We start from the raw sequence: 20877 nt of genomic DNA on the forward strand, positions 1-20877 counted from the left end.
ACCCCGCCGCAGTTTTTTACACCTTTCCCAAGTCAGGAAACACACTTTATACACAGGTACAGCGAAATGGTTGCCCTATACACTCCTGCAATATAAAAGTAAACTCAAAGTGAAAACAATACAGAGGCTAGGAGTGTATAGGGCAACCATTTCGCTGTATCTGTGCATAAAGTGGGTTTGGGGTTTCCTTGTCGTTCATTGAAGACACATGGGTGGCCTTGAACTGACATTTTTCATCCAGGTTAGGTTGTTGTCTCTGTGACAGATTCATAACAGCCATTCTCATTATAAATCAAAAGCTTATTTAAAAACAAAAAGCAAAAAAGAAAACAAAGCAAAACCATGAAACCAAGCAAAACCCGATATGTTCCGTCAGTTTATTGCGAACGTTTAGTGCAAATTTAGTACCTTAATGTACCTTACCCTCCTGAAGTGAACTTGGCCTTCGGAAAGAGACTTCGATTATATTTCATATTCGTTTAAAGCATTTATAAATAATGTCAAGTGTCATTAAGCAGTTCACTATCTACGCTCCAAAGCCAGCGCGAATCTTCTAATTTCTTGTTAAATAATACTAAACCATCGCGAAGTAAGTTCTTTCGTTACTGTCAAAGCTTCAATTGTACACATTGTTTAATTTTATCACTTTGTCATCTTCAAAAGTTCAACGTGAAAGATCTTAATGCATATTTTATAGTGATGACGTCAATACAAGGTCCTTGTGAAAGTATCAAAGGGACTCGTTCCTGTGTTATCCTAACGTATTAGGAAGGCGATTATTCTTGTCTAAAGAGTGTTTGTAAAGAAATTAAAACATTACAAGATTTACCTATACGATCAAATTGTGGTAAAAATTAATATCTTCTTCCTTTGAAAATATTGGCACATTTTTAGGACAATTTGTCTACTAAAGGTATTTACCACAAACTGATTGTTTGGCCATTCTTCAATTTCTAACTGTATTACAGTTCGTACACATCGCGGTAACTCTGATGGACAGAAATCCATCAACCTCAAGCCGGCATGTGAGAATATCATAAATACTTAATGCGTAGTGTCTCTTTAGTACTCAAAAACTGCAAGCACATTATTTGGAATCGTCATTGAAAATTGAACTGCAGTATGCATGATTAAATCATTTTGCATCTCATTGATCGTGACTTCATTGTCGACTTTTTAGTAAATTGACAAGAGAGTAGTCCCATCTTTAATGGTCCGCGATAGAGTTATAGACTACCTGAGAAAAAAATGTCCATCGAGTCAGAACGAGATGTAACATAATTCCAAGTGCTAGTACAGAAAAGTCGCTTTCTTCATGCAAAATAATAAATCACATTTTATACCAGTCCGATTACATCTGACGCTGTTTTTGAGATATATTGCGCTGTTTTTTTTTCTTCCCAACGTCCGTATGAAATTTAAAAAAAAGTAGCGTTGAATGATTGTATTCGAACGATATTTTAACTAATTTTGTGGAGAAAACCTGGTTGCCATATTGAAAACAACATCTGAGGGATAATCACTTGGTCCAGTGTTGAAAAATACGGCGGCTTTAACGTTCCAGTAATTTTGAAGGTCTTGATGGAATGGGATGCCCACATTGTTAACACCTATATATTACCTTATGAGTCAAAATAAGTTATTTGATGCTGGACAAAAATTCAAAAATATTTCTTAAATATCGCAATCTCATTTTGCCAGAATAACTAAAACCTTAAAAAAAACTAATTTGAAACTAGACGAGGTGATGCTCCAGGCACTCCACATGAACACAATATTAAACGAACAACTTTTCACTTCGATGCTAAGTAGATAGATTTTCTACCAATTCTCCCTAAACATGTGCAACATGGAGAGCACATATAGATAAAAATATTTTTTAATGTCTTATACTTACAAAATTTTATTAGCTTCACCATGCTGATTTGAATTAAATATCATCACAAAAATTCTAACGTATCACGTAACTCGAAACTCGAAAACGAAAACTTCGAATTTTTTAAGACAAATATATATTATACCATATGAATCCATATATGGATTGATATTGTATAATAATGAGTTTTCATTTATTTCTTCAACCAAAGACTATATATAATACAACGCCCCTGCTTCAAAAAAAGTATACTTTTGTTTAAATATGCTTTGAACATTAAGAAGTAGCACTCAAGCGAAGAATAATGCTAAATGTAATTCATAATTACTACATATTATGATTAACAATCCTATAATATTTCGACCAAATTCGTTGCGTATAAATTCCTAGGAGTTTCGTCCACCATGTGTTCCCATAATGTAACACGTACAAATTCAACTAATTTCCATAACTCCAAGATGTATTTATATGTAAAGAATACTGAATACATATTGTTTCCAATTATCATCTGTACATAAGAAAATGAACCTCTACCTCAATTTCTATAGATTTAATCTATATACGTCTTCTCCACGTACCCTTCCTTATTTACAAGGAGTGAGTACGTATACCCAGTATACCCTTATTCTGATGTCTCAATTTTAGATATTTTTCAAAATCTTAAGTATTTTTTGCAGATGTACAATTTTTATCATTCATTCAAGAGTTTGCATTATTCTAATAAAGACTGCCAATAATCTGAATTCGCATTATTCCGCGAAAATATGCAATTTTCCCTAATCGAGTGCGCGTCACGTGATGTAAACATTGACGTATTGGTTATGATTTATCGATTCCGATTACCATTAGACAATATTGTCGTCTGTTTGAAATACGAGCTGAGTTGTAATGTTAAGAGTAAATAATAAATATTAAATCTTATTTTTCTGTTACATGTTGTTCTAATACACACCACAGACGTTACAACTACAAAAACTTCTAGAGCGCAATTAATACTTTTCTATCCCTTACTATTCACACGTCAATATTGACAGGTTTACCATGCGGGAAACAGACCAAACGTGACAAAATTAACAAGTTGGAAGTAACTGACTGCGATCCATCATATTAAGTGAAATGAAAGGTTACATTTGATAATTATGGCCACGAAAGTTATTTATTTTGTGGTGGATGGTAAAAACGAACAAGCCGAATTCCGTAGTGATGATAATTCAGATGATTTGAGAGGTAAGGTTACCTAATATCTGTTGCATATCTTTTCTTTACTTGGCAAAAGTTACTATATGTTGAGTCAGTTACGGTTCTTTAGAAAGAAATCACAATAATACACTTCAGAAACGTTGAAAGTTTTGGCTCTTTTCGTCCTGCATACATGTGCGTTCACTAAACTAACGTTTGACCTACTTAGAACTACAAAATGTACATGTATCTTGAGAACGGATACGGATAAAAAAGAACATTGACTTTCATAACATTTGTGTTACTTCAAGCACATACATGTGGACGATTTGTTTTGAAATTTTAATTATGATTTTCGTAAATTTCTTTTTTCTTCATTGGGTCGTTGTTGCAAAAGGATAATTAACTGATTAACAGATATGTACATTTGTAAAGAAAATACATGTACACTATATGTTTATACATACATTGTGCATGTAGGCTGTCAAAATGAATAATTTGTGTATTTAGCTTTACATTACTTGTACAAAGCATCCCCTTTTGTGACAATATTGATAGGTTTAACCTACAGTTCAAGTACAACTTTATGTGCTGGTCCAATGTCCAGCATCCTCAATAGTCCTTTTTGATATTTACGGCAATTTAAGCAAGTTTTTCAAAGGGACATAACCCACCAACATCAGACAACCTGGTTGGTGGCCTTATTGGGGAAAGGGATAACAGTAAACATTTTTCTTATAAACTTAAACTAGTTTAACTTTGGTAAGCACCTTAATGGTTTGAAATTAGTTATTTAAAAGTATCCAAGTACTTACCACAGCTCTAATTCATTGAATATTTGAATTTGAAGTCTACTGCTGTTCATGGCTCCAATTTGACAGAAAACCAGACTGTTGGATAAGAGATTTGTAGAAAGTTGCTCCCCTTAGCTTAAAATCTTAAAAAATGAAACCAAAGTCGGGAATATGGAAAGGGACTGTTTCTGATGCAGAGCTTGAAATTTCTCTACCTACTGTATATGTACAGTGGACAATGTAGGTCCTGGACCTAAGATACATTTTGTACTTTACATTAACTTTTATTTACATATATGTATATGTACAAATGTAGGTCCTTCACTTTCTCCTAGCTCAGACCTTTCCATGACACACTTAACTTTAATACTTAATTCAGTACACACACATGTACAATGTACTTTTTTGTGCAAACAATTGAAGCATCTGATTCTATTGAAGTGAAAACTCACATTAGAAAGTTTAAACTTATCAAAAGAAATACATTGTACATGCACATGTACACATGAACCCTTCCCTCCAAAAAAAAAATTGTTCTACAATGTACAATGTACAACATGTATATGTACATTTACATGTACAATGTACCTCAACATTTTGATTTAAGAGATCAGTCTCTAGTAAAATGTTCATATTTACATGCCAGAATGAAAAACGAGGGACATAAACAATGCATGATAAAAAGTGGAGCACTTTGATTCAACTTGTTGATTAAAAAATACTTTTGAAAAGAAAAAAAACAATTAAAAAATTGTCTTCACAATTCCAATTATAATGCAAATACTAATGTTTACCTTATTCTATTCAATATATGAATATTGTATGTCAGCATATTGATGACTCTTATTTTACCTTTAAATCTTCTGAATTATTTTCCATATTCAATCCTAAATGCAAACAAATAGTTTTGAACTTATTTGATCTATAATACACACTGTACAATGTAATATGCAATGTACAATGTAGGTTTGTTAAATGATAGTTTTAAAACACTCATTAGTAATGTCAGCATGGTTGATCTGCTAAATATGTTAAATACATTACATATATACATTTTGTACTTTTGAAATTACAGTGTATGATGAAAAAAGCACTATGTACACTATTTTACATGTACAAATGTATATACAGTACAGAAAGAGGCATACTGTGACTGCAAACCTACTTGTACATAGTGGAGTACTACTCTCAGAGTGGTTTTCAATAAATTTTTTCCTATGGAGATTTTTTGTTACAAAATGTACATGTACTTTATTTTGTATAGTGAGTGGTACTGGGTAAGCACTACCACTATGAATGCAGACAAAATACAAAAGTACAATGAACATGTACATGTATAAAAGTATCTTCAAAGAATATAAAGATACATGTATTTACTATAAGTGGTACACCATACATGTCTGTAAACAGTCACAGTATGTTCTTTCTGTACTGTATGAAGAATAGTGTTCAAACTTCCCTGCTGCGTTTGAAAAAGGAAGAGTATTCTGGGTCAAAAAGGAATTCAGATCACTTCAGTGCAAATTTAAAGTCTAACCAAGCATTAAAGCATTTACAGTAAATTGACTGAAAAGGACAGGGCACCCAGTGGTCTTTACTATGTAGGGAACACTATATTATGTACATCTGTATATCTACATGCATACTACTGTCTACACTAATTTTAATTTCTCCACTCTTCACTGTGGAGACACTGCAAGTGGAGTCATAGTGTCTCCATATAACACAGTGGAGTCACTATTTCAAAATATGCTTGTAATTTTATTCTTTTGTTTATTCTTAAAGTTTAATATCATTTTAGTTAAAATACAGAAAAAATAAATAAAAAGTATTGGATTGAAGCAATTTTATCTCAGTTTTTAATTTAGTAGAGACACAGTGGAGGAAAATAATAACTCCACTGTAAGGAGTGGAGAAATTAAAATTAAGGTTGGTGGTAGTATATATGTACGTGTACCATATATACATGTAAAGGGAAATATGGTTTTGGAAAGGAAATTTTGTAGGGTCCAATTACTACATTTGCAAAGAATTATAAAATTTCAATGCTCATTGCTGCTGTAAGAAAATAGTCTACAGTAGCAACCCAGAACAAGTTGCAACTACATTTTTTACATAGAGGCTAATTGACTCATAGTGAACATATGTATTTGAATATACCATGTAATGTGTATTGGAATGAAAGAACTACTATGAAAATGCACATGCATTGTATATTTAGAGTGAAGTTTTCAGTGGTTACATTTTATGTGCATTATTCAGAAAAAAATTAAGTCCATTTATTGTAAAAAAAAATCAATAACTAATGCATGTACATGTAATTTATTGACACATTTTATGACATTTGCATGTTCATGTACATGTAGTAATCTATTAAAGGGTCTAATGGATAAGAGAAGAAACAAGAGATATAATTGTTAACTTTATTGATTATCAATTTTCTGTTGTACTTTTATTGAATCTCTAGTTATGTAATAATATTGTGCAACATTTGCATTAAAGTTATTCAGAGGTGTTGAGGCAAGTATAGATTTTTGTAGGTTTGTACATGAACATATACAATGTACATGTTGTACATGTACATGTATAGTGTACTGATGTACAGTGTACTAATGTAAATGTTTTGTACATGTGACATGTACATGTACATCTGTACTTGTACAAAATTCAGGACATTTTCTGTACAAATGCATATCAAGGTATATGTACATGTACACTGTATATGGTAACATTGTATAATTTATTTTATCGGTATTTTTTTAACACAGTGCATGTACATTTAATATAGAAATGTGTAAGGTATATAAATTTCGTACATACATTGTACAGATACAATCTACAATGTACAAAAATATTTATGTACATACAGTACATGTACCTGACTTGAAGTTAAGTACGAGTATGTGCTGCCATATATACAAAATGTAGATTGTACATGCACATATGTATACATGTATGTGTTAGTAGAAGTTGCATAACTAAGCCAGTAAACATGCATTGTGTGAATGAGCAAACATACATGTACAATGTACATGAAAAAATGTACATGTATATACTTCAAGTACATGTATATATGTACATATGTATTTGTATATTTGTGCATGTATTTATTCATATGAAAAATGTGAATACAATTATGTACTTGTTTGTTTAATTCGACCTGTAGTTGTTGAAACAAAAAATGTGTATGTATTATATTTCAGAAACTTTTAGAAGTGCAGCTGAAGCTGGACCTCATGATATTCTAAAGCTTTACAATGTGAAAGGAAACCTTGTGAACATATCACCTCGTCTGCCTGAAAATACTCCACACACTCGCTACAAGTTAGAGGTTGTGGCCACACAGTGCAATGGTAAACTGATTGTTGTTTTGATATAGTCTTATATTTGTACATGTAGTCCTCTTCTCCAGTAACTTGAAGGACCTATCTTTGTCCTGGCCATTTTTTTTTGCATCAACCTGTTTGTTAGAAATGTTTACCCTTTCTGGAAAGTCACCCTTTAAATGTGACCAGTGGTCTCCTTATTATCAGCGAAATTGTCCTTTTACCTTTTCAGAATGTATAGATTTGTTCTACTTAAATTACATGTACATGTACATTTTGTATACTGTGAAAGTACTATAGTTCGTGGGGTACCAATTTTCATGGGAAGGCCAATTCACAGAATTTGGTTCCCATTGAGTAGGAGATTTCCATAGATGTGTATACTGAAAACTACAAAACCAAGAATTCAAGAATCCATCAATTTGTGTTTCTACCCCATGAAAATTGGAATTGAAGTACAAATGTACTTTCATAGTATACACTGGGGGATATTGTGAATGTTCATTTGAACCATGTGTTAGACAGACATGTACAAAATAATGTACATGAAGAAGTACATTGTTCATGTATATGTTTTAAAGTACATTTGTATTTACAGCAGTCCAATGTACAAATGTACAGTGTGCATGTACATGTACATGTAGTTTATTACAAAAATGTACAAGTGACCTTAACTACAGTTTTTACATTTTTTTGTCTACAGTGTACATTTCCACATTTTATTCAGGAATGTGTTGGTACTTTTCAATGAACAAAATAGTGATTGTAGTAATTATGCAACTTTGATCTTCAGTTACAAGGAAATCACTAACAAGACTTCATTTACATGTGTAATTGATGATAATTGAACTGCACTGATACATTGTACATTTGTAACTCTACAACAAGCACTTTCAATGAAAAGTCTTGTTTCTTGCAACAATATATAGTTGTACCTGTTAAAAGAAATAGGGTTGACACATCTGCAATATAGGGAGGGAAATTATTAGCTCACCTTGCCAAAGGCCAAGTGAGCTTATGCCATCACTTGGGGTCTGCCATTGTTGTGGACAAATTTTCATCCCTATAAAACTACTAGACTGACAGGATGTAAACTTGGCATGGTTGTTCCGTAGAGTATTGTGCACTAAATGACCTTTTGGATTTATGATCTGTGAAAAACATGGCCACTCTTACTAAAAATAAAACGAGTCTGAAGGCATTTTTTTTGCAAATAAATGTAACTCAAAAACCATTGCCTTTAGCAAAATTTTGGTGGGTGGTAAAATTGTTCCTCATCAAGAGATGGACCTATGCCAAAATTTTTAGAAACAATTTTTTCAACTGATGTAGGAGTACAGCTCTTTTGGCATTTTTTGCATGTACAACTTTGAAAATCTTTTTCACAAAAACCATTTTACAGAATTCAATGAAAGTTGGCATGTTTGTTCCTTAGGGTACAGTATCCCACACACAATGACCATTAGGATTTTTTATCCATGAACAAATATGGCCACTGTGTCAGAAGGCGGCAGTTTTTTGCAAATAACTCAAAAGTTGTCACCTATAGCAAAATCTTGGGAGACAATACTGTTTAGCATCATGAGATGGACCTATGCTGAAATTTTCAAAACAATTCATCATGTGATGTAGGAGTTACAGTCCCTGAAACAGTTTTTTTGCCATTTTTTATTTTACATGTACAACTTTGAAATTCTTCTTCTCAAAAATCATTTTACAGAATTCAAATAAAGTAGGTATATTTGTACTTTAGGGTATCCTACACAAATTGACTGTTGGGATTTTTGATTTGTGAAAAAAACATGGCAGCCTTTGCTAAAAATAGAACATACATTTGTAGGGGTCAGAAGGTATTTTTTGCAATTAACTCAAGTACCTTTACCTTAAGCAAAATTCTGACTGGGTTACAATGTATATTAACATAATGAGATGGACTTGTGGACTTGTGCCGAAATGTTCAAAACAATTAGTCTACCGAAGTAGGAGTTATTGCCTCACATGTATGCCTTTGAAAATCTTCCCTAATACCAATTTAGATAATTCAGTGAAAATAAGCATATTTGTTCTATATGGTACATGTATATGCTATTATGTGATTTTTAATCCGTGATAAGATACAGCAGCCATTACTAAATATGGAACATAGGGGTCGAAAAATGTTTTTTTTGCAAATAATTAAAAAACGGTTGCCTTGAGCTAATTGATATTGCAGATAACTCAAAAACTGTTGCCTTTAGCAAAATTTTTGCATGGGTAATATTGTTTAGCATCATGAGACCCAGCCAATGCTGAAATTTTCAAAATGATTTGTCTACTGATGTAGTACATGTAGTTAAGGCTCCTGAAACAATACTGAATTTTTTTTGTTCAAATGTACCATTTTGAAAATCTTCTTCTCTAAAGCTATTTTAGATGATTTAATGAAAATAACTTTTTGGTTCTTAAGTGTATTGTGCTCGAAGTGACATGGGATTTTTAATCCATGAACAGATATGGCTGCTGATACTAAAAACAGAATGTAGGGGTCAGAAGACATTTTTTAAAAATAATTCAAAAACTGTTGCCTTAAGCTAAATTCTGGTTCAGGTCATAAAAATGTTATTAAAAGCATTTCCTGCATTTGACAATTCAGTAAATTTTAACTTAGCCTATCTCATTCCTCAATTTTTTCAAATACAAAATGTAAGCAAATTGTTAACGAGGTGAGCGATTCAGGCTCTCTTGAGCCTCTAGTTTTATTTTACAAAAATGTTTTACATTGAGTTTATGGGGTAACAATCCGGACTTTAACAATGCTTAAAATTAAAATTAAATTTTCAATGTACATGTGCAAATTGCACTTATTTGTATATGTGCATTGTATTGGTATTTGTTATTGTGTGTTTTTTTTATTTAGTTACATATGCATGTACATGTACATTGTACAGTAATTATATTGTGAACACATACATGTTTATGTCATGTATTTTATTATTAAGAACATACAGATAATCAACTGTGTACATGCAATCGCCCATCTAAAACATATCTAATACATGTACATGTACTAGTACATGTATTACAAATGTACATGTCATTTACCGGCACATTTACAAATGTATGTGCATGCAGTGCAGTTAATTTAGATGATAATTCAAATTAATTTATCCCTGGTATGTTTTACCAAAGCATACATGTACATGTACATTGTAAATTTTACATCTGTATACATGTATGAAAGAATTTTTTTTCTGATGTGAGAACCTGTGAACTGATTGACAATATTGAATTGTTGTCAGATAATTCATGACCATAAAGCTCCACTTAATACTTTACTATTCTTACTTATACTGTGATAATTCTGATAGTTTAACACTTGGGAAGCATGCTTCCTTTATCTAATAACAATATTGTCAAGATAATAGGCAAACATATATTGATTTACAATGCTAGGGATCTACTTATAACTACAATTTAGTATTGTTTCTTTTGAATGAAGATACAAATGTACCTATTTACAATTGAACACATACATGTACATGTACTGTAAGCCTGAAATAAAATTGTGTTTTTGGTTACATATTTCTTTTAAATACAATCTTTTTGATGCATTGTACATGTACTTTTACATGTATACGTGTATGTTTTTTTGTTTTTTTTTTGGAGAAATTTTGAAGTTGTACTGTTGATGATATTTTTTTTTTTTTTGGGGGAGGGGGTGTTGAATATTTTGTAAAAAAAATAATTTTTTTTTAGTTGCCTAAATAGAAGAAAAGTTCAAAATATAAGATTTGATCTGGTAATCTCTAAAAACGGTTTCGCATACAGTAATACACTACCGTACTGCATATGCACTACATATACGTACATGTATGTACATGTACATTCAATTTTTTATACAAACTCATATTGTTGAAAAAAGCATACATTCTGATGTCAATGTGTTCCTTCTGAAATTCTGTTATAAAGTTTTGGAATTTTAACAGGTTCAAGATCAACCCACTCTCAAAGAAATCTTTTTTGATTTCATTGAAGGGTGGGGAGTGTAGAATTTTGCTTTCCATCTATCCATTCGAAATTGGTCTCCTGGGCATATCTTTTAAAGGCCTGCATAGAATTTCATTAAACTTACCCTGTTGAAGGCTTATGGGGTAAAGAAGATGCCTATTGATTGTGGGGTCAGTAGGTCAAAATTAAGATTACACATACATGTATAATGTACTTAATGAAATATAATTTTTTGGCAGAAATTGGTTTCCTGGGCATAACTTTTGAACACTTTTATAGACTTTCATCGAACTCACAAAGCATTTGAGGTAACCGGGGGAGAATGGAATCCACTTTCTGTCTTCATTGGTCCAAAATCGGTTGTCGGTGCATAACTTTAACTTTTGTGGCAAAAACTTTTCTTTTCATTACTTATGAAGCTAACTGACACTTAATCTTCTTGTACAACATTTACGCATTAATACATGCCTACAAAATTATGTTATGTTTTTACCAGCTTCATCTACAGTTAACCAGGTCTAGGTAGCCGCTCAAATCTGTCCATCTGTACATTTTATATGTTTGTCCGCCACACTTAGGGATACTATTTTTGTGTAATCTGTTACACTGTTATGAAAATTGTAGCAGTACTGGTCATAGTACATGTACATGTACTATGATCAGTATGTAAATATTAATATATTTGTACATGAACTGTACATGTACCTACCTGTTACAGTGTACTTGTACATTATAAATATATGCATACAGTGTAAATAGTTGTGTACAAGTAAATGTACTAAGTTGTAACAATGAATCGGTACATTATGTACATATTTATTTTAAGTTGGTTGAAGACTTGTTGAATATTGCATATTTTGTGTGTTAACCTTATTGAACTGATTTTAACATTCATTTCAGATGCTCCATCAGGTGCTGAACTTGGTGTGGACTTCTCTGCAATAGAATCTAGGTAAGGATAAAGTCTTATGTTCCTTGTCAATGTACTAAGTATACCGCATACATGTAGTATACATGTACAGGTACAGTTTGTACATATTGTATGTAACATTGTACTCTTTAGCATAACCCTGAAATTTTTGTGGATTTGTGATTCATTTCTATGATTTAACAAATTGAAACCACAGAGTTCATGTTTTGACACTAATTAGTTGAGAGATTATTACATACATGTACATGTACAAAGTATGCATGTAAAATGAGCATGTTTATGAACGTGGTCTGTCATTCATGAAAATCAGAATGCAGAAACATTTTGTACATATTCTTGTGTTTTTCTGGCATGACTTATGCACCTGTTCAAAATATTTCAACAAATCTGAAGGAATTAATATAATCTTCAAGAGGTGACAGTTCTCAATTACTATTTTTCTTCAGCTCCAAAATGGACTCCTGTTGACAATCCTAAGATCAAGGAAAATCTGAGATGATCTTAGGAATGTTGCACTGCACTTGCATGGACAACCTGCTCTTTGTTCAGTAGTCAATACATGTAGGATATACAAGTAGTGACTGACTGGAACAATATGTAGGTTTTATATTTATTGCATTGTATGCAGTAGGATGAATACCATAAAACATCAGACAATTTATTCTTTGCTAACCTTCTATACACACTCTGAACAATACATTCTGAACAAAAATGTACTTGGCACAAATACAATGTTGCTCTTATTTTAACCCTTAGGCTACTACACGCGGCATATGTCGTTCCAGTAATTCGACTCGTCATTGCTACATGCGACAATTGTCGTTTCTCGGACCCATTTGTTTATCGTAGTTTCTAAGCAACAAAGGGAATTCCCTTACCGAAAATTACGTATGATAATTGTTACAGAGGTTTTGATTGGTTGAAATCTGAAGTATATTCGTACTTCTCGGACGTTTTTATTGTTTACAATGAAAAATAAAAATCGTAAATAAATTTTTGAAAATGTCGACAAAATGGCCGACGTAGATTGGAGTGATGATGAACAAGTGGCTAATTTTTTCATTGATAACGATGATAATGAGGAATTCGACTTAGTAGCATTTGAATCTTTTGATTGAAGCATTTTATCATTATGAAAATTTTATCTGAAGTTTCAAAATAGTTTAACTATGAAATTACTATTTTTGAGTTAACGAGCTTTTTACTCACCTTTAACAAGTTTTTTGCTTACCTGGGACTTACCTGTAACTGTTCAAAGTATTTTTTCTTACTGTGAAACTGTTCTATGAAGTTTTATGTTTACTAATGTTGTGTTGTTGCAGAGTTTATTTTGATTGTTAGCATTAAATTATAAAAAACTAAATTTTCACCTTTATTTGCACCTGTACAGGTAAAAGTTGGCCAATGACACAAAACAATAACAGAAATGGAAACTAGAGAATCTAACAATACATATACATATAACTTTTATTGGTGTATGATTAAAAATATTGAAGTTATGCTTGATGAAACTTAGTATGCATTCCAGATCAAAATTGTCATTTTTTATTCAGCAGTACATAATAAAACAATAGAATTTATATTGGCAGTTGAAGGGTTAAAGGGATAAGAAATACATGTGGCAACATTAAAGCCTTATGTCACATTGTCTCAAATCCTTTAAAAATATGGGATTACATGAAAAAAAAGAAACACAGAAATAAAAAATTACATAGCAAGCTTTGAACGCCAGAATTTAAATAAAGTTAGTTTCACCTTATCCTACAAAAAATGTACCTACCCATGAAAAAATGGCCCTACCAGAATAATTTTATTGATATTCTGTGACAAGATTTTTAAGAAAAATGTTTTAAGAAAGCAACATTTTTCATTTCTTTGATAATGTTTGTTACAGAATTAAATGAACTTTGGGGAAAATTCCCTACATGTACTTACAATGTACCTACCCATAGCCAGGAGCAAGGTTTTGGTAAGGGGAAACAAACATTATTTTATAGTGGCCTAATAAAAACAAAATTCAGTACACATGTACTCTAGCTGTCATTGTAGTACACATGCATTGAAAATTCTATTGCTTTATACATGTACATGTTCAGAAATAAAGACTTTCTGATGAAATATGATTTTTTTTTCATGTTCCATTGGTTTTTCTCAAAGTAACTGAACTATATAATTGTTCTGTTCAAATAAATAATTCAAACTTGACATTTATTAAGCATATACCATACTAAATACCTTGTAGATATTTGGTGCATTTTAGGAAATTACATTTGAGAATTGTCAGTATATTGACTTTAATATTTAATGAGTTTGATGATGAATTCTTCTAAGTATCATAATGATAATAATAATTGTTAGGCACAGAACTACACTGTATCTCGATAAACTAAGTTTTATAATATTTAGGGCTGAAAAATACTTGTATTCCAATGACTATAGATGTACAATGTAAATTGTACATGTTCTGTATATCACTCTGTTAGCAGAAGTAGAATTTTTTATTAGCCACATTGTTATAGAAATAAGGGCATAGACAAATGTTGTGGGTAATGTCCAATGTATTTGAATAGGCCATCCTCAAAATTTAATTACCGGTAGCCACATTCAACCTCATCTAGCATTTAGCTATGTGGCTACCTTCTACTACTCCCACAGGATCTTGAACTGTTAGAATGTTCCATGACGTAATCCTTCTAGCATCGTGAAATAGTAAACCTGATAAAGTGACCTTATAAAGGAGAGCAAAATCATTGTCTATAGATGCTATGAAATATGAATACAAATTGTAGCTTAAAACTGTTCTATCAGAAGTGACATACATGTACATGTACAATTAGCAGTAATTGTTTTAACACATACACACAATGCATACTATAGAAAGTGTAGTCATGTATGTGAAGACATCTATGATATAAGCAACAAAGCAGTGCATAGTAAACACAATCAGATGCTCCCCTGAGTCTCTATACAATTTAGATCAGTTCCTAAAAGGCATTTCTTATTAAAGACCAGATATTGCTGAATATACAAATATATGTGGTGACTTAGACAGCTTTGACTATAAATATACCAGTATACATGTATGCATAGGCAAGAAAGAGGATCATCATTAGTGCTCTGTAAAGTATCTAATCTATATTGTAGGTAACCTTTGCATCTGCCCCCCTAAAAAAATTAATATTGAGGAAGATGTCATTATTTTTCTTTTTTTTTATCTTTGGGTTACAGCATCAGTTGATTTCATATCAGTCTTAATCCCTGCACATGTACAGTAATATCTGTCTTAACAGATTCCTGAATAATTAAAAACCTGTCTAAAGTAAGTCTCTAATAATCTGAAATCCTGTCAAAACAGAATCCTCAATAATCGGAAAACATTTATAAACCCTAATATTGGATAACTGGAAAACCTGTCCAAGCCAAATGTTGGATAACACCATAATTTGTTTAAACCAGAAACTGTTAAAGTCCCTTACTAGCAATTTAAATGTATTTTGATCCTTGGTAAACCCAGCACCTGTGTAAAACAAACTAATTTTAAAAAAACAAAAGTGGTTGGTTTAGACAGGTTCCACTGTTAGCTAGTTGATGAGGCTCCTATAGTAACCATGGTAACTCTTGTTTTGCAGACTTAGTAAGCTAGAAAAGAAAGTACTAGTAGAGAATGGAGAAATGCCAAAGTTAGTGCTAGAACTCAAGAACAAAGTAGACAACTTTAAAGACAAATTACAGGTATTGGTTTATCTCCAAACATGATTGTTTTTGTGTGGCCAACTTAAATTAGCTATTTTGACCAGTTTAACAATGTTTTATTGGCAGTATCAGTCTTAAAGTTGGATTTTTTATTCAGGTAACATCCTCAAAATAATCGTTAAAAAATGATATCCATATCCCCCACTTAAAAGCAGGAGGTTTACAGAGATCATGCTGTTTGTCTATTCGCCATTGTTAGTCATCTCTTCATCTGCCTGTTTGTCTCCATTTTCTATCCTAAAGTTCTCTGAAACTGCTGAATGGAATTCAATGAAACTTGCCTTATTCATTAGATGGTGCCCTTCTGCATCGACTGTCTTGCATCTCTGTCTGCATGACCTTTTGCTGTATAATTTTTGGGGAGGGGAGCAGGGGAGGGTTACATGTGTAACCTATACCACCTTTTAAGAGTTTACTTGACAGAATCATCAAACTGGTCTGTGTTCATTGGGAGGGACTTTCATGGACTTTTCTGGTCAGTATTTGACTATTTGTAAATAAAAGTTCCTATACTATTCTAGTTTTTTTTAATCAATTATATTTTTGAGAGGTTGGGTAAACCTTAAATTTGAAAAATGTTTTGAAAGTGTACTATCCATGATTGTAAGTAAATAAGAACGTGAATCTTTCAATGCCTGGGCTCTTAATTTGCAACCATAATTTAAAAAATGAGATACAAATGTTAATGTAAATGTCTTAACATGACAATGAAAAATCTTACTGTGATGTCAAATGAATTTTAAATTTAATACTTCATTCAGAAAAAAGCATCTTCAAGAAATCACTTGTGTCAATTACCCCTGACACAAAAAGCTGAATATACAATGTGTGCATGTTTATTAGATGTTGATGGTGTTTTTATAGGCTTCCATGGGTTAATGTGTCTCCAATGGCCATTACTTATACTATTAATGATATCCTTATTGATGAAAACTGCAATAAACTTGAAAACATGTATTTAAGTAGCACTCCCCCTAAGAATCATGCAAAATGTGATTCATGGGTAAAAAGCCTACATATTTTTATTTTTGATATTTTGTTTGAAATGTCATGGTAAACAAAAATAAACATGTGTTTTTTCATATAACCTCAGCTCTTAGGAGATAAAAATTATATAGAATGCACTGTGGCTTTCAAAATTTATGGAGTTAATTGCGCTCAAATACAATAGAATCTACTGTATTTTCAATGTCGATTATCTCCTAAGAGCAGGCAGATTTGAATGAATAATTACACATTTCATAATATGGACCTATAAAACAACTTAATTACAAAAATAAAAATATGTAGCCTTTTTTGGGGTGTATCACATTTTTCAGATTTTGCATGATTCTTACAAAGACAGCTACTTAAAAGGATACTTGGCAAAGAAAGTGAAAATATCTTATATTCTTGACATTTATTAAGTATATCTTCATTCATGGTTTATGATATTTTTGGAAAGTAGATTATGTTAATTCAAACTTTGAATCATTTTAAGTGTCTAAATTTTAATCTGGGTTAATCATACATGTGACAATATGTTAACTGCAAGGTCTTCCCAATTATCTGTAAATTTTATAGTACTGGTCCTGATTGACTTTCAAATATGATAGGTCCAGGACTTTTTCTAATTTCAAATCAAATGAATACAAGAAGAAAATGAGTGAGTGATCCTCAATTAAGTGTCAGCATTTAAGACCCAGGGCTTAGGTCCATAGAAATTCAAAGGTCCTATTATCACCTCCTCAGACTCTGGACCACTGCAACTTTTGAACCTCTATTTATGATACTTTCAGAGTTATACAAATCAAAATTGTATCATGAATCAGTGTCTTCAAATTAAAGTTTTTTTTTAGCTTAGAGTTTCCTCTTTTTCTATCTACAGTGCTTTAGATAATTGACCACTATCCACATTCCCTCTCTTAAATTATTGTTATAACATGGAATAAAAATTATAGTCACTCCTGGAAGAAATTGTTGGCTTGGGGTGTGGGGTTGCTGGGTTGGGAAGGGGGTGTTTCAATACATCAGTGCGTACTAGAAACTTTTTAAGAATTGTTTTCTCTACATATAAAATCTATATTATATCTATATAAATCACATACCAATGCATTTACAGTTTTGTCAGAAAGTGGAAAAATAGTATATTGTGAAAGTACCATTGTTCGTGGGTATCAATTTTCGTGGTTTTCATGGGGTACCAATTTTCATGGTTTTTGTGGGTAAATAAAACCATGAAATTTGGTTCCCAACGAAAAGAAGATTTCCATTGATTTGTAAACTGAAATCCTCAAAACCATGATTTCAAGAGTCTATGAACTTGTGATTATTCCCTGTTCCATGAAAATTGGTATCCACGATTAAAGTACTTTCACAGTATTAATTAATAATGTTTGTTATATGGGATGGAAACTGTAAACAAACAACCTTGGTCTCATAGGCTGCTTTAATTTTCAGCAGTAATTAGAAGGCATTGTTTGTAATGCATTCAGATTATTGAATTATTCTACTTTTCAATAATGGATCCAGTTTTTATTATGCCCTATGTGTACTGGTCTACATTAATTAAGTAAGCTTCCATTGTCTGTAATAGATGTTTTCTTCACTACAGCTTTCCTATATTGAATTATGAGTTAAATATCGGCTTTCCTTTTGTATTAAAGGGTCCTGTTCTCTTGGTTTGTTTTATTATTGTATTTGTTTTTAAATGTTATGTAAATAAATGAAGTTAGGACAATACATGTACATTAAATATTTTTTTTTCGATTTTAAAACAGAAAGTTCTACAACACTGTATGTATTTGATTCTTAGTTTTGTAATAGGCATTCTTCTCTTGATATAGAAATGAATGCTACTCTGGTGTTCTATTGAATGTTATTTTTTATATATACTAAGTGTGCTAAAAAAGGTAAACATGATAATTCCAGTGTCTTATTTAAATCCGGTTAATCTGACTAGTACAAAGCAGGGTCTGTTTGATTGGCTCAGTATGCCTGACTAGTACAAATCAGGGTCTGTTTGATTGGCTCAGTATGTCTGACTAGTACATAGTGGGGTCTGTTTGATTGGCTCAGTATGTCTGACTAGTATATAGCGGGGTCTGTTTGATTGGTCAACCGTTCTTGTCCTGAACTGCATGAAATATCAGCCATAGAATTAAATAATATTTATGTATACTAAGAGTGAAAAATAGTAGCCATGATGATTTCATTGTCTTATTCAGTTCATCTACAGTTGAACTTCACTCGCTCAAACTCGGATGGCTCGAACACCCGGGATTTCTCGAACACAATTCAAAGTACCAAAATTTTCTTCTATATAATCAATATTAATAACCTCGGATTTCTCAAACTGATTTCTTGAACACTCGAACTGACTAGTCGGTCCATTCGCTAATAAATCTTAGAGAATAACCCTCACTAACGCGAACTTGTCAGCAATTTTGTCAGCTTAGGTAATAAAAGGTGTGAAAAACTGAAACCCTATCATTAATCAGTGTCATTTTAGTTAATTACAAGTAAAATTTAAGTCGTCACTAATTAGGTAGTTTTGATCTTTAACATAACACTGATTGTTCGAGAATGTTCCGAAGTCAGTATGATAAAAGCATGAAAGAAAATCGGATGAAAGCAAATTATTGACCAAGGAACTCGAACTCTGAACGATTTTAAAAGCGAACACAGCATTTTTAATGTCCACAAATCAGCATAATCTTCCGAAAGCAAATGAAAAAGATCCACGAACTAACACAACTTTGTAGGAAGTAGGCAATTTCTAATGATAAACTTGGACCGGCGCTGAAAAAAAATCTGGAAATACACGAACTTCAATTTCTTGAACTCCTGATAACTCAAACACATTTCAATGGTCCCTTGGAGTTTGAGCTACAGAGGTTTGACTGTAATTTTCATCCCAAAAATTGCGAAAAACTGATGCCAATAAATACAAATGTACATTTTTTACAAATACAAGAAAGAGTAATCAAGGGAACCAAGGTTATAGCAGTAATCAAAAGAATGTAATCCAGGGACAAAGACCAGACATGGAAAACATACATAAACAACAAAGAACATAAAGTAACTAAAATCATACATACAAAATAACAAAAGCAAATGAGCAACTCAGACTCCACTAAAAACTGGGAGCATGGACCAGGTGCACCGGTATGGTAAGTGCCGTCTGGTTTTCTAGAATCACCCGCTGAGTTGCTCATAAAAAGTCAAGTCCAGGATAGACAAAAGAGGAAAGGAAAACTATGACACGTTGTGAACAAATCAGTTTTCATGGCGCAGATGGATCCACTGTAACGATCCACTAGTTCATGATGACAGCCATAAAACTTTTGTAGTGATGACTTCAATCTTGTAGCAACATAACCCTGCTCCAGAAGTCTATTTGTTAGAATTCTAGTGCGATACAAAAAGTCTATGTAGTAGACATAATGTATGAGTTGAGATATGAACACTCCATACGCATGTGCTGAAGGGATGTTGCCACAGATGAAAGGAAAGTTTACAATTTTGAATGAAAAGTCATCACGTTTGTTGTAAAGTTTGGTCAATAGTTTTCCTTTACCATCGATTTCTATGTGTAGGTCAACATATGAGGCTGGCTTCACAGTGTCTGTAGTATCCTTTATCTCAAGTTCTTTGGGATAGATGCAATGTATCAAATCCCCATAATTAGGATTGTTTTAAGATAATATATGTCATCTATATAGCGGAAACTGAGATCAAAGGATCTAGAAATGATATTCTTTCTTTCGAATTAGGTCAGCTATAAATATATATATGTATTTGAAATAACCTCTATGCTTCAAGAGGTGCAAACTTTACAATTTTATTCTTTGAAAGTAATTTGAGTGCTCACCACATGATTTGGGTTATCAATTAATAGGAGGTACACATGTATATTAGGATCTCTTTGTCTGTCCATCATTTTGTTCTTCTGTCTGAATTTTGCCTAATTATCTCAGTTCTCTATAGATGGATTGGTGTTTGGCTTGATTTTGGATGCTGTCAGATATCCACTGACTGTTTTTGTAAGAC

General features: G+C 32.1%; 1 protein-coding gene across 3 annotated transcripts in view; it reads left to right on the forward strand.

Moving 5' to 3' along the window:
* Positions 1 to 2876: 2876 nt before the first annotated feature.
* The window catches only part of LOC148600964 (high affinity cGMP-specific 3',5'-cyclic phosphodiesterase 9A-like), a 68388-nt gene continuing 50387 nt past the window's right edge, over positions 2877 to 20877 (forward strand). Inside the window, exons 1-4 of one of the 3 annotated variants that reach the window (XM_088556636.1) lie at positions 2877 to 3103; positions 7053 to 7202; positions 12063 to 12114; positions 15723 to 15825. In XM_088556636.1, coding sequence (XP_088412762.1) covers positions 3016 to 3103; positions 7053 to 7202; positions 12063 to 12114; positions 15723 to 15825 — 393 coding nt within the window. In that variant the 5' untranslated portion in view covers positions 2877 to 3015. The remainder of the gene's footprint in view (positions 3104 to 7052; positions 7203 to 12062; positions 12115 to 15722; positions 15826 to 20877) is intronic. The other 2 variants (XM_088556635.1, XM_088556637.1) reach the window with 2 other exon arrangements.

This window comes from Perna viridis, chromosome 12, assembly GCF_037379345.1.
Source record: "Perna viridis isolate PV_CMFRI_1.1 ecotype Kerala chromosome 12, ASM3737934v1, whole genome shotgun sequence".
Lineage (NCBI taxonomy): Eukaryota > Metazoa > Mollusca > Bivalvia > Mytilida > Mytilidae > Perna > Perna viridis.